General features: G+C 37.2%; 1 protein-coding gene across 3 annotated transcripts; it reads left to right on the top strand.

Annotated features, from left to right (window-relative positions):
* The first annotated feature begins 5,730 nt into the window (after positions 1-5,730).
* Positions 5,731-10,661, top strand: LOC145770212 (mitochondrial basic amino acids transporter-like). Of its 3 annotated transcripts, none has more exons than XM_082581805.1 (7): positions 5,731-5,980; positions 6,543-6,586; positions 6,759-6,830; positions 7,235-7,471; positions 8,156-8,314; positions 8,742-8,959; positions 9,376-10,661. In XM_082581805.1, exons 1-7 carry the CDS (start codon positions 5,950-5,952, stop codon positions 9,485-9,487), a joined length of 873 nt encoding a protein of 290 aa, XP_082437931.1. In that variant the 5' UTR covers positions 5,731-5,949; the 3' UTR covers positions 9,488-10,661. The 3 variants fall into 3 exon arrangements, with proteins under 3 accessions (XP_082437931.1, XP_082437939.1, XP_082437946.1); XM_082581820.1 differs by having other exon boundaries at positions 5,732-5,980; positions 6,487-6,586; XM_082581813.1 differs by lacking the exon at positions 6,759-6,830.
* The last annotated feature ends 4,266 nt before the right edge of the window (positions 10,662-14,927 follow it).

Below are 14,927 nucleotides of genomic sequence, written 5' to 3'. Positions count from 1 at the left end.
AAAGTTCAGTTCAACAAAATTCAGATCTATCGGCATTGAAACAAATAAGCATCAATAAAACCACATCTAATTTTATTTCGGCATCGCAGAACGTTGACTTTATCCTTTCGTCCTCTCCCGAGTTTGCATTTTCAAACGCGCCCTAATAGTCGTGTGTCCACTGTCCATCTCACTTTCAATTGAATGATAATAAACGTAAATCATGCAAAATATTTCCAGCTTCTTTGCATACAGCATACATTGATTGATGGAATTTTTATCCTCGGGTTGGGAAAGCTTCTTTGAGAGCTTAATCCTGGCAGTTTGCACATTATAGGCTACTTGTAGAGGCTTTGAATCACTGACGCAGGCGGTCAGGGCCGGATTAAGGGTTTATGGGGCCCTGGGCTGAGCTGAAAGTGGAGGCCCTTATCAAGTGACATTTTTCGCTAAAAATTAATGATGAAGTGGGGCAACGACACGGGGCGAGTTGCATGTATCTGTGGCACCGAGTCCCAAAGAGCGGACCAGTGGCGTAGCCAGAAAAAAATGTTGGGGGGGCCAAATATTTGATGAATTGAAGAGAACAACAAAGTGTTTGATTTGAAGCCATCGCCACTTGATGTGCAGTGGCGTATCCTGGTGGGTTGAAGCAATAAAAGTGGTAGGGGGGTTAGAGCGTGCCGAAGGCACGCGTATTCTAGGGGGGTCCGGGGGCATGCTCCCCCGGAAAATTTTTGAAAAATTACACTCAAATAATGGATTATAGCGCTTTCTGAAAACACTTTTAGGGTAATATTTGTATGAAATTTATTAGCAGATAAACAGCTATTAACTTATTAAAGATAGCTCTTACACACAAACGGGCAAAAACTGTGGCTAAATTAGAGAACACTAAAAACTCAGCTACACAAAAACTCAATAATTACACAAAAACCCAACAGAGTAAGCCATTCTGAAATTGCTTCCACAAATTAGTTCAAAGAAACGTAAAACGAGTAAATTTTGCGCGATTTACGATTTGAAAAATTTATTGGTGTTATTCTGTGTGTCTAAAACAAGTCCTTGGAGGTGTTAATAGCCAGATGTCTTGGAAAACGATATAAATTTCTACAAACTTTATTATATTTTCAACAAAAGGCTCAACTTCGGAATCCAAACTTGGAAAATTTGGGGGGGGGCATGGCCCCTTTCGCCCCCCTGGCTATGCCTATGCAGCGGATCACCTTCTTGTTTGTCCTCGGCTTGCCACCCGGTGCAGTAGGTGAGACCTGTCAGTGTATAACTCCGTTGCGGAAGAATGTGTCAATCTGTGGTGTATCAACAAACTTTAGAAGACTCGATAGAAGAAGAACTGCATCATATCTAACTGACCATCTTGTATCAGATAATGTCTTCAAAACAGGCAAACCATCTAGGAATTTTCGATGGACTTGCCAACGATGATTAGACGAGACGAGCCATGAATAAAGGCTTTGCAACAATTCAAAAACCTCAGCGGCAGAACGGCATGTTTCTACAGGACATTTAGGCTACCGATTAAATTAAGTGAATGTGCTGTGCAAGGGACATAATTAGCTACACTACATTTCTCGCGCAAAAGAGCTTGAAGACCGTTATACTTGCCACTCATATTGGCAGCATTATCATAACTTTGACCGGTAATCCGTACCATTTTCGGATATGAAAGTATCAAATAAATATGTTTTTTGTTAAAAAAACGAAGAAAAATTGAATAACTGGGGCTGGGCAGGGGTGCTGCAGCACCGCAGCACATAAGGGTGAGCCGTCCTTGCTTGTTTGAGATACGAATTAAAGCAGTAATCTCCAGCTGTGCAACTAAAAAAATTAATAGATTTTTTCTTTGAGGTGGGGGCCCCCAAAAGTGGGGGCCCTGGGCTTCAGCCCAGTCCGCCCCCCCCCCTTAATCCGGCACTGCAGGCGGTCACCGAGATTGACAGAAGTTAAGTTTCCGATTGTTACAGTGTTGTTGCCGGGGAATCACTTCATCCATTAGACGCCGATGAATAGAGAGCAGTCCTTAAGGCCTAACGTGCGTTGCTCAAGTGCACATCATCATGTTCAGTATGGAATTTCGTTTCCAGATGCACGTAAAAAAGATAAAACTATCATTTTATTTGGCAAATTCAAAGCTGATTAAAAGTTATTTTGTCAGAATGGCGGAGGTGCGATTTTATAACAGGCTACAGACTTGTGGATCATGTGAAAACATGTGAAAATTTTCAAAAATTACTTTGAATTTGTTGCATTCTGAGAGTATTTTCAACAAAAATGTGGGTATTAATATTTTTGTAAAATGGTGCTGTCCGGTGGCATACAAGAAGGTTCAAGATCCTGTTTTCTTCGGCATTTTTTGGAAATAAAGCTAAGTCTCTATGTTTTCTTGTTGCTAATTCCTGGCTGAGATGTTTGGTATTGGTAAAACTCGCTCTTTTAATGCAGTTTCGTTCAAAATTAGGCAAACTTTGTTTTAGACTGAAAGCATCATTCTCAAGCATAAAGATACTGAAAGCATCATTCTCAATATCGTGACGTCACATGCGTGCCAAAGGGGGGTTGTAACCCCTAAACCTCCCCCCCCTCTTGGCTACACCACTGCTTTGATAGGATTCCTGGTACCGTAGCTTCGTAGCCTGTTCTTGTAGAGCAGTCGTTCCCAACCTTTTGGTTGTCACGGACCCCTTTAGACAAATTATTAATTTTGCGGGCTCCTACCTAAATTTTGCCTCAACTACTGTACTGTGTCATATTGTATTACCGCTATGACTCCTGCGGCAAATATCAGGTTAAACAGTTGCTCAAATAAGAAAATGAATGAATTGTTCAAGAAATGTCAGCAGTATTTGAATATTAAGGTGACCCAAAGTGCCATGCCGAAACTTTTTCAACGTAAGCAAATTTAATGAGAGGGCTGTTGTTGCCTTTACTGAACTAAACGACTGAACTGTGGTTGAGTTTTTGACAATGCAACACGCATATCATCTTCAACGTCCAGGCGATTTCGATGTTTAGTTTTTATTATAACAAGAGCTGAGAATCCTGCCTCGCAAAGGTTAAGTGGTTATGAATGGTAACAAAACAATAATCGCTTGCTTTGTCAAGAATGGGTAGGACTAGGTTTGCAGTTGTGAGCACCAAAATTCTTCCACAGTTTTTGAATGAAATTCAGTGCGTAATAACTCTTTTAATCTCAAATCAATTAGATCATCTTTACTGAGATCGTCATCGCTAATGTTGTTCAAGTCAAAAAGAAAAGGATTTCTAATCCATGTTTCAACTTCGTTCGGCAGGTGTTCTAAATTAAAATAACGTCGAAATGACATTTGAAGAGTTTCCAAGTGTGCGCAAAATTTTTCTCCCATAGAGATCAAAAGAGTTCATTCTCTTTGAGTTTCATCCATCAAGATAAGATCTTCTAACATTGGAAAGTTAGCGTAATTAGGCTACCTGCTTCCAATCTGCGTTTTCAAACCGACAACTTGGCTAAAAACGCCTTCAGTTTTTCAGCTGCATCAATTATTGACAATAATTTATTGTCACACCTGGTCCTTGATTATGCCATGCAATGCCATGATTAACATTTTTAATATGACCCAAAATATCGGCTAAGTAGACCATGCGTATAGAAAACTTTTACTCTCAAATAATTTTGAGAGTGGACTTTCTTTCGCTTTCAAAAGAGTTGATAGCCTACCTCATTTTTAGCTGCTGCAGTCGTTTTAAAACTTCTCCTCTAGATAACAAACGTACCTCAAAATGATACAAAAGTAGGCTACTTCGTAATCTGATCCTACTTCTTGACAGAGCGCTTTAAAAGTACGGTGTAATTGACACATTTGCATTTAAACAGAGAAATGAAAGTAAAAAGATCGCTTTTCTTTTTTTTCTCCAAAATTCATCAAGGTAACCACGGACCCCCAAATGCTTTCTCACGGACCCCCAAGGGGTCCGCGAACCCCAGGTTGGGAACCACTGTTGTAGAGGTTTTTGACATAGGGCTATAGTTACCGATATTGGCAGAGTGAAGTTTTCCGATTGTTGAAATGTTGTTTCTCAGCAGTTGAGTGTCGCAAGAATTGACAGCGATAGGCACGTGTTTCGTCTATGAGGCTAGGCTCATCAGTGTCGCACCATTAATTCATGGAAAGAAAACAACTAAATGAATGTCGCCAAAGATATGCACTGTTGCACTGTTTTGGCCATTAAAACAAAAAACAATATATGTCAAACATAACAGAGGTCTAGTAAAAGATAGAAGTTATGGTTAGAATTACTGCATATGTAAACATTTTCTATAAAAAAAAAACAATTTTGAAAAGGGTAAAATTATTTGCTCCTAAATCGCAAAATGTGAAGTAGTTAGGTTTATATTCTAATTGCTTCACTAAGAAGTACTTTTATTGTTTAGCTTTACTATGGTTTTAGACTAGGAATTGTTTACTTGATGATTTTGGTCTAATTTTGGACTAGTTTGTCTGTATAAAACTTGTTTCCCCTTTCCTCTTTTCACCTCATTGGGCGGAAATAATCTTGAAAATCTGGCAACATGGTCAGAAAGAAAAAGTTTTTTTTGCTACTTTCAAGTTTCAATATTTTTGGAAATCCTTAGTTGGTTCTTAGTTCATTTTGATTATAATTATTACGGTATGATAGATAAAAATATAAAGTCTTGGGTAAAGCACAACTATGTCACTGCAATTGGTCATAGGCAAAAGAATAATTTATGCTTTTAGTTTAATTTTCGTTGTTTTGTTTGGGATATGGACAACTTTGTCTGACTCAAATAAATAATAATAATTTAAAAGATACTTTGTTACTGCTTTTTCTTTGGAAGTAGAATTATTCTTTCCAGGTGGATAATTGACTAGTAGACCTTATGGTAGTGGCTGTTTCGTTTTCTCAGTACCAAATATAAAACTTAAATATTGTGTATTTTTGTTTTATGTCACTTTTGATAAACAATAGTTCATATCTGCTCTAATGTTTCATCAGTCTTCGAAATTAGCCTCGGCAATTGCCGAGGTGATTGCCGACGCAGATGCATGAATGGCGCATTAGCGTCAACAATAAAAATGCCGAGGCCACACGAGCAGTTGTATGGTTAAGATTTAGGGTTAGACATTCCTCCCAGTCGTTATGTCACAGCCATAGATTTGTTCCTTAGTGGCTGATCGCAGTTTCCGCAAACATTTTAAAAGGGTTAGGGTTGATCGGAGTTTCCGCAAACATTTTAAAATTTCTGGTAATGATCCTAAAAGTTTTTGTCTCTTTGTGGAAAATTTTAAAATGTTTGCGGAAACTGTGTCAGCGACTTCGGCTTTTTTATTTTTTTTCTCTCGATCTTTTCAAGGTATGAACTGGCCTCGGCAACGTTTTTGCCAAAGTAAAAATATGCTAACTTTGAAGTCTGTTCATACAGTCCCAATTGTAAACCTTATTATACAGAATTAAACTCGCTTATGGTTATATGAATATACTCACTCTTGCTGCGTTACACAGGTTTGTCACTGAAGTCAGTGCGTCATGAACGAAGCTGTGGGGTTAAAACATTTTTTTTTTAATATTATATACAATACAAACTTTGCAACAGCATTAAAGTGTTTTATGTATGACTTGTATGCGTTGTTTGTGAAAGTGTGTGCCAAAAAACTAATTGTGATATACCATTCTTCACCATATGCTCCAGTTTTCGGTAAATTACTCTTGACTTAAAGTCATATTGTTAATGTTAACATTGGAACTTCATGGTTAGACAGTTGGATCACTTTTTACTTATAATTAGACAGGTTTTCCTTTATGTATTAAATTTTAGTAATATGTTTCCTTTTAACAGCCGGATCATAAGATTTGCCATCATCAGAAAACCTTGCAATAGTAATGGGATTGAGTTGTTTGCTGCACTACTGGAGAGAGATTTTTATTTGATTAAAGATACTTCAACGCTTAAAGATGATTGAATATGTTTCTGGATGTGCAGGAGGTACTTGCATTGTTTTCATATCTTTGTGTAGATTTTGGAATTGTTATGTTGTTAAAATGAAAGTAAAATATCAACTTTAAGTTTAAATTAAGATTGACAGTTAATTTACTTCCATTTTAATGCCAGTTTTGTTTAAAAGAAATTGTATGGCTTCATCCATTGCACTTTTCTAGATGTGAATTTTTTATTGTATAAGCTTTGAAATGCTAAAAATCACTCATTTTGTGTTTTGTTCTAAAAAGAAGTATTGTACTTATGGGTTATAAGCCTTTCAGCTCTCTGTGGGTAAGACAACATAAAAAAATTGGTGTCTCTGAGCTGAACGGTTTAATTGACCGGAAATGTTTTCCTGGGCGTCCTATTGTTTCATAACTACCTTTAAAATCAATGGTCTGAAAAAGTTATTTCACTGGTATGATATCAAGTTTAAAAATGAAATAGTGGCCACTGGGTTAATTGTATTCTATGTTAACATTCCATTACACTCAACTTTTAAATATTCACAGATCTTCAAATTAAACACGTTTCAAATTAGCAAACTCTTACTCAAACCTTTTCTTAGGAATTGCTGGCGTTTTGGTTGGACAACCACTGGATACAATTAAGGTGAGTTTAAGTATTATTGTTTTAGTTATTAGTTAATTATTATTTGAACATTTGTTACATGTTTGAAAAATATTTGACTCAATTAATTTTGAATGATGCATTGATTTCATGAAGGATTTTAACTAATCTTTTTGGAGTCTGTAAATATCTCACATTTCACATTTTTTTCCAGGTTCGACTGCAAACACAGAGTACTTATCGGGGGGTATGGCATTGTTTCAACAGTATTATAGAAAAAGAAACAGTAAGTTATTTGCAAATGACCTATTTATCAGCAAAACATTTTATATAACTACTGACCACCTGGACCATGCCTGTTTGAACACAGTGCACTAATAGAAGCATGTTCCGTTTATGGATATGAAGGCTTATAAAACAGTATTCAAACTTTTAGCAATGTGAACATTCTGAACAAAGATGTATTTTATTATTGGGAAGGAGCGAAGACACTACAAGCTTCATTAAACAACTTCAAGCATTGAAAGGATAAAATTTTGTAATGAAAGTGAAAAAACAGTGCCATACAATTATGTTTATTGTTCAATGCTATGGCATTCCATTGAATTTAATATGATTACATTTCAGTTTCTTTTTTAAGCAATTACATACTTGATTTATGTTTCAATAATCAATATTTTATTTTTTTAGGCATTTGGATTATATAAAGGAATGCAGTCACCTTTAATTGGCTTGAGCATAATCAATGCCATTGTGTTCGGCGTAGAAGCACAAACTATATCACTGCTTGGCAAAGATACTACAACAACTCATTTTTTAAGTGGCATGGTTGCAGGGGCCGTACAGTGTACAATATGTTCTCCCATGGAGTTAGCAAAGACGCAAATGCAGGTGCAAGGCATTGGAAAGCGCAAAGCAGTTGAAAAGGTAAATATTGCTTCGCAGTACGTATACAGTATAACTGAAATCAACTAAGTGGTGAAAGTATGGTTTAGTCACAGTTAGGATTGTTTACATGGGCTTTTCCTAAGCATCAACACAATAGTGGGTGCTTTCCATAGCAGCAAGCATTTCCCATCGCTAACCATTGGTATAGCCACGCGAGGTGATCGTATTTGATTACATATTTTCATGTAATTGTGATCGAATTCATTGTTGAAGTGATCAAACATGCACAGCAACTGTAATTACTAGTTACCTCTAAACAAATCCAAGGAAACAGCACTTATCAAAATATTAAAAAGTCTGAATTCGTCTACATTTCATATTTTTATCTTTTTACCATTGTTTAAATAAAACTTGGTGTTTTTCTCATTTGCAAGGTCAAGGCTAAAGGGTTTTAAGTGGGATAACATTGACATCAATTGAAGATTTTTTTCCCTCTTTTTTGAGACCCAACCTTGCCAAATCTGACAGTACCCTTACATGGTTTCTCGTTCACTGATTGGTCAACCGAATAATTAGTGAAGTTTTGTAGTCGAGTGATATCAATGCATGAACATCTCGATCATTACTCCACTATTTTTATGCTATTTTCAATGAAGTACAGACGTGTCTTCGACTTTGTAGCATATTTTTTTCAAAAATAGAGTTCTTTTTGTTTCGTGTTAGGTCGTGTACAAGAACTCTGTAGACGCATTACGAAAAATCTACCGAAGGGAAGGATTTCGTGGTTGCTACCGTGGCATGGTCACCACCTTACTTAGGGAAACTCCCGCGTTTGGTTGCTATTTTGCCAGTTACGATTTTCTTACATCCCGTGTTCTTGTGGTGAGTATTGTAGTCGATCATAAAGAATTTATATGACCCCAAAGCAGAGCGTGGTCTAAGTTTTTAAAATCCCTTAATGTACCAGTGAAATTTTTTAAATAGTTTGTTTGCAAACTTTAGAGGTAGTAGTAGTCATCGCCATCTCTTCTGTTGCTTAAGGACATTTACAAATTCTTGAAATATCGCAGCGTCACTGATTAATAGAGCTGAAGACCATGCGTTGTTAACACTTGAACACTTTTGTCTCAATGGTATTTGGGATGAGATTCTTTAAAAGTAATCAAATCTGCATTTTATTTTGAAACTAAATAGAAAGCCGTTTTTCAATTTTTTTTTTCAAGTTAAACAGAAGTACGTTTATTAAGTGTTTTTGTGACATGATGGTGTAACTCGGTCCTCTTCGTACACGTTTTTTTTTTTTTTGCAGGTGAGCAAAACACAAGCTCATACATCAAAAGACATAGCAAACATGCTATTAGCCGGAGGATTTTCCGGCATGGCTTCATGGGCGATAACTTATCCTGTTGATGTTGTTAAATCCCATCTGCAAGCAGATGGAGCTGGCGGCAAGGAAATGAAATATTCCAGTACCTTGGATTGTATCAAGAAACTATGGAAATCAAATGGATTGAATGTATTTTTCAGGTTGGTAGTATTCATTTTCTCGAAAGTGTTGTAAATTTACAAACCTAATTTTTCACAATTAGTTGTACGGTAAGTGTTAACGGTGTACGATAATTGTTAACAACGCTTTGTACATGCAGTTCAAAAAGTAGAAGAGTGCATATTCAGGCCATCAACACATTCAGGACACATTTTTTCGGTTTTTCGGAAACGGTTGAAAACTTTTGTGACAGAATGATTGCGATACCGATCTTTGATGATCGACTCACGGTTTCTGTATTTGCTATACAGTATCATACTCTCGACTGACTAACACTTTAAGTTAAAAAAGATATCATCTCAAGAGATAGTGTTTTACCAGATACACCAAATGTTAATAGGTTAACTGCAGGTTAACGGTATCACAATGATAATCTTCACAAGGCTGTTTTTTGCAGAGGTCTTAATTCGTGTCTATTGCGAGCTTTTCCTGTCAACGCGGCGACATTCACCGTCGTGACAGTTGTATCTCGGTTTTTGTATTCAAAACGGAATAAACAGTACGAGTAAGTTTTGGCATTTCAAACAACTGCCATGTGGCGAATCAAGAGATTCGGTTTGAGCAACTCAAAAAAGCCCAGACGGACTTGAGTTTCATTCAGCGTCACGTACTCACATGGTGAACGTAGCATCAAGCGTCACTGCTTGTTCCTTACCTCAAAATTGTTCTTTTTTGACAAAATTTCCTATATATGTTTTTTTCGTTTCTAACAGCGTCAAACGCAAGGAAAGCAAAATGTTACCAACCCACGGTGTCAAAGAGCGTGGTCAAACTGCAAATTTGATTTTTTTATACTGTACGATGTCAAATTTCGATTATTGTCTGCCATTTGCCTCCGAAGACTTGCAGTACGGTTTCATATTTGTACTTCAGAAAAGTCCTTTGTGACGTCAGATATTAATTACTGATGCACTTGCTGGAGTTGAATTTCCATTTCACTTCACTTGGCCTATTTAAGAAGTACCCTCTGCCCAGTTTAACCTATTCTATTTTATTAAGGATTGCTGTTTGTAATTGATCCGTCGTTTTGGTTGTCTCCCGGCTTTCGTGATGCCTGGGTTGCTTTTAATGATGTGTATTTTAATGATGTTTTTCTGAACTTATTTGTTTATTTTTTTTATCCAATCTTGTTCACTTTATTTATTGCTGTTTTAGCAAAATTGCTCATGATGATTTTAAAATCAAGATCCGCTAGATAGAACCACATTTTGTATGGAACTGTGTGTCATTTCATTCATTCTCTGTGGACAATACTTCAATGTGCTAATGCTAAAATCAATCCTAAAATCATGGTGGTTTCTATTCTTTGGCGCTCAAACAAGCGATGATTCGATTACATCTGATTTTTTATCGAAGTAACGTCAACGTATTACCTATGTCTGCGAATGCAAGCACTTCCTCAAATATTTCGATGTTTATTGAGTTATGCATCATTGCCCCACACTTTAGTGTTGTATGACGTAAAAAATGTGTAATTTCCTGACTAAGCATTGCATTGTAAGATGATGAATTTGAACGACTTCTGTAGCCGTCATACACAACACAAGCTTTCACTTGCTTTTGGTGTTACACGTCTGGTTCGAATGGTGTAGTTGTTTATGTTGCTTTTGATGTTATTTGCAAATTGCCGTCACTGTAATGACATCTTTTGACTTACTAGCCGCAGCTCAAATACACACAACTTTCGAATTGACTTCGTCGTACATGACTGGAATTTTTTTAAATCGTTTCTGGTTCGATGTTTGTTGACGTCGCGTGGGCGTGATTGAATCAGCCAATCAGCGCGAAGTAGGCGTTGGTTTTGCCTTTCATCCCACTATCTGGTATCCATTGGACATGTACACAATGACGTGAATCTGGTAGTGCGTGCTATATCAGGTCGAAGAAGGAATGTTGTCACTTGTCACCCTTATAGACAAATCACCAGTGGGGTATGGACCTTAGCTACTAATTAGTTAATCATTCAAAAGGGCAAACAGTAGTTTTACTTGTGTTAGCTGAAGCAACACAGCTAACAAATGTCTGTAAACGTTGAATCGATGTGATAAGGACTTTTTTTTAGATGGAAATGCTTTGCACGAAATACACAAAGCTCACCTCCTGGCGTAGTGCATACAATTTCATTAAAGTTTGATAACCAAAACAATTTTCATCTTGCCAGAAAGGGGTGATGATTGGCGGATCAACCACGTTCTCATTATTTCACTGCATTGCTGAATAGCTTTTTGAAAAACAATTTTAAAAGTATTTTAAGTAAATCATGTAGAAGACGAAGGACAGCTAAAAGTATTATATATATGTTAATGTTACGATGTACATTAGTACAATAATCATTAAATTAATATCTGCACTTGAACATCCGACAGTGTCGCTGGATGAAAACGTCAGCAACATTAATTTGCAATGACAAAATGGCAATGCTTTCCATAACACTGCAAACACTATGGCAGCCCTGATTTGCACTGACAAGAAGAACGAACAAGCAACAGCACTTGAATTGTTGTGTAGCCAACTAAGGTATGACAACCTTGTGAGCATAACACCATCATTTATTATCATTAATTTAATGAAAAGCTTAGTGCTGCGAAGTTAACCTTTCAACACAATAACAGGAAGGCAAAACATAAAATTAGTCTTAGTGTGATTACGTATTAATTTGAAGATAGACAGACCGCCACTACTTGGTGTCATTGCGCAAGAAACTGTCATCGCGTGTATTTGAGCGCATGCCAAGGCTACAGAGGGATGGCAAATTTTTGGCTTCATTACTCGTAACACTACATTGGCTACAACTTGTAGCCAATGTAGTGTTACGAGTGCCTACAACACTTCATACTGCCTGCAAAAGTGAGAAACCATGCTCGTTTAAGATGAATTAGTCTACTACCGAAAAGCTGCTGCTTCAACTTTCCTTCCACAGCCTACAAGTGAGAATCATTACTTTCTGCATTGTGCTAGTATGGCTGATCGATGAACATAAATATTTAATTTTTGCAATTGAAACATGTAATTAATTATATTTGGAAGTAATTGTAGGCTAATTTAAAAATTTCAGAACAATGTAATTGTAATGTAGGCTAACTTAGTTAAAAAATTTATGGTGTAATGTAATTGAACTAAAAATTGTGTAGCCTAATTGATCCAATTCTGTTCTGCATAGCTAGTTTGCAGAGATGTATGTATACGCCGCATACTTGCGGCGTAGACTTTTTGTTTACGCTAACGCTTGCGGCCACATTTTTTTGGATGTTTGCGCTTGAGGCTACGCCGTAGCTAAAGTTTTCGCGGTTTTTTAGCGCATAGCGTCAACGCATACTTTTTAATGTATTTTTTCTCTACAACACGCCAATACCGTCCAGCGCTTCCCCAGTTTTCAGTTATAGCCTACCAGCACTCTCCATCCCTCCTGGAGCAGACCTCTCAAGAAAGGCATGGGTCACATTGAACAAGATCAGATGTGACGTTGGCTGCAAGGGAGCTAATCTGTTTAGGTGGGCGTTGCATAATTCGCCGATATGTGTCTGCGGAGCAGTAGAACAAACAACGCAACACATACTCCACGAATGTTCCATCTTACGGCCCCCAAGTGGAATCACTGGTATTCGACAACTGGACCCAACTACCGTATCTTGGCTGCACGAGGAGGCATTGCCAATCTAAGCTACTACACATCAAACGAGAGAACAGAACAGAACCTTCCAGCGCTGCAGTTGAAAGAATGTTTTCAATGGGCAAAGACATATTGGAACCAAAACACAGCAAAATGTCAGATAAACACTTTCAGATGCTTGTGTATCTTCGTGGAAATTCAAAATAAAACTTGTTTATTTCGAGTGGTTTATAGCCTACCATGTGAATGTTTGGCACCTAGCAAACAAAATTAGTTTACGCTAGAGTATGCGCTGACGCCGCCAACTTTTTTTACAAGTTACGTTGACGTATACGGCGTATGGTTTTTCGAACGTTTGCGTTTACGCTGACGGCGTCAATATTTTTTGTATGCGCGTACATCACTGCCTATAAGTTATAGAGCCTTGTGATCATGTATGCTGGAGTCGTTTGTTTGGCTTAGTGAATTAAGACAACTTAAAATAAATGATCTTGTCACACTTTAAAAATAAATAAATGTCATGTGAAACCAGAAACTGAATCACAGATAAATTTAAAAAACGCTAAATTAAACGACAACAGTGAGTTTGTAGTAGCAATTTTTTTAACATTTGGAAAATTCAGCCTTATGGGCTGTCCATAAAAGACGTCCTTATGAAATTACCCTTCCCCTTCCTCTAGGCTTGCCATTTTTTAGAAATCCAAATCCGGGACGCATATTGAAAACTGCAAATGAACTTAATGTAGGCCTAATATAAAAGAATTTAATGCAACTAATTATTTAATATGGGCAAATTACCAATATAATCTATGTAGGCCTATTTTACCAACGAAAACAAAAGAACTTAATAATATTTATGAGCAATAAATCAGGCCTAATAATATTTTTCTGTGCTAAGCACCTTTTTCAAAAGTACAGTGTTTGATTTTATCTTTCCATAAAATTCACTACCTGTCCATGTCAAATCAACATTAATTTTGCAAGTGAGAAGAGCTTTGACATTCTGTTTTAGCATTTGGCCTCTGTCATCACACCAAATATTGTTTACAATGGAAAAAATTCGCTCAGCTGGTGCTGATGTCCCAGACAAACAAAGCACAATCTCGACAAGTTTTTGAAAGTTTGGAATGGTTATGTGTTTGTTGATGAAAGTTTGGAACAAATAGATCCACTATTGTTCGAAAGATGTAGTTGCATTTTGCCATGATTCTTTTCTCTCACTCTCAGACATGTATTTTTTTACCAAAACGAGCTCATCGAAAAGGAAGTCGATGTTGATCATTTGCTTCTGAAACATTTTGTTGATATTTTCCGCAGACCTACGTAGCCTACAAGTGGCCAGGATAAGTCTTCACTCAAGTTCATCTAAAAATGAGGTATCACATCTTCATACGCATCGCTACACTCGTTCAGATATGATTCCCATTCCAAAATTCGTATTGCAGTTGTTCGCACAAAATCCAATCAGTTTCTCCTTGAGTCCTGTACGGTGTCTTGCCTGTGCTTCCGTACAAACACTAGCCAGAGAATCGTCTTTATTATTTATGGTCACAGCGGTAAACCATAATCTCTTCGTGGGAAAATTGTAACATAAGATTCCCGGATCCGTTCGTCTGTAGGCTATGTAATGACCGAAAGAAACACTCTTCTGGAAACGTCTATTCGAGAATTGTATTTCTGTAAAAATAGCCACTGGCTGTCGAAATTGGGACGCAACACCGTACGCCACTAAAACTTGTCACTACAATGCAAATTACTTGGATAAAGATGGAAATTTCGTCCAGCTGGCAAGCACTAAGCAAACAGTTAAATATTCGACCACCCTTCAATCAACAATTTTAAAAATGACGAGAATAGCTTGCAGTATTTCAAACGCACGTAGGGAGCTACTGTGACGTAATAATGACAAGCATTGACAAGCCATTCAAGCACCTGTTTGGCTTACATCTATTCAAGTAATTAAAGATTTAACGATGGTGTAATGTTATGCTGCAGCTGCAATGTTTTACAGGTCTTGCAATCGATTGTGCAATCAGCTCATTTTTTAGAAATATTCCATTACGTAATAGCCTACGCTAAGATTCAGTAGACCTGAACGGTTTTACATGACGTTTGATTTGGTGAACATGTGTCTGGAACATACGGAGTACGGTCAAGAACCGAGAGCACGTATTCGCTTAGTAACTTATTGTAGCAGTTTCTCCAGGAACAGATTTGAATTGTAACAGCTTCAATTTAATGCCAGTTTCAGGTAGAAAGTAACGAACTACAGTGGGAACAAGTCTTACTTCTTTCCTGTCGGAGGCATCAATTGTAACAGTAACGAAATTAACTTGATC

Source organism: Aplidium turbinatum, chromosome 1 (assembly GCF_918807975.1).
Source record: "Aplidium turbinatum chromosome 1, kaAplTurb1.1, whole genome shotgun sequence".
Lineage (NCBI taxonomy): Eukaryota > Metazoa > Chordata > Ascidiacea > Aplousobranchia > Polyclinidae > Aplidium > Aplidium turbinatum.
The sequence above is the reverse complement of the archived record's forward strand: the minus strand, read 5'-3'. Positions and strand labels throughout refer to the sequence as shown.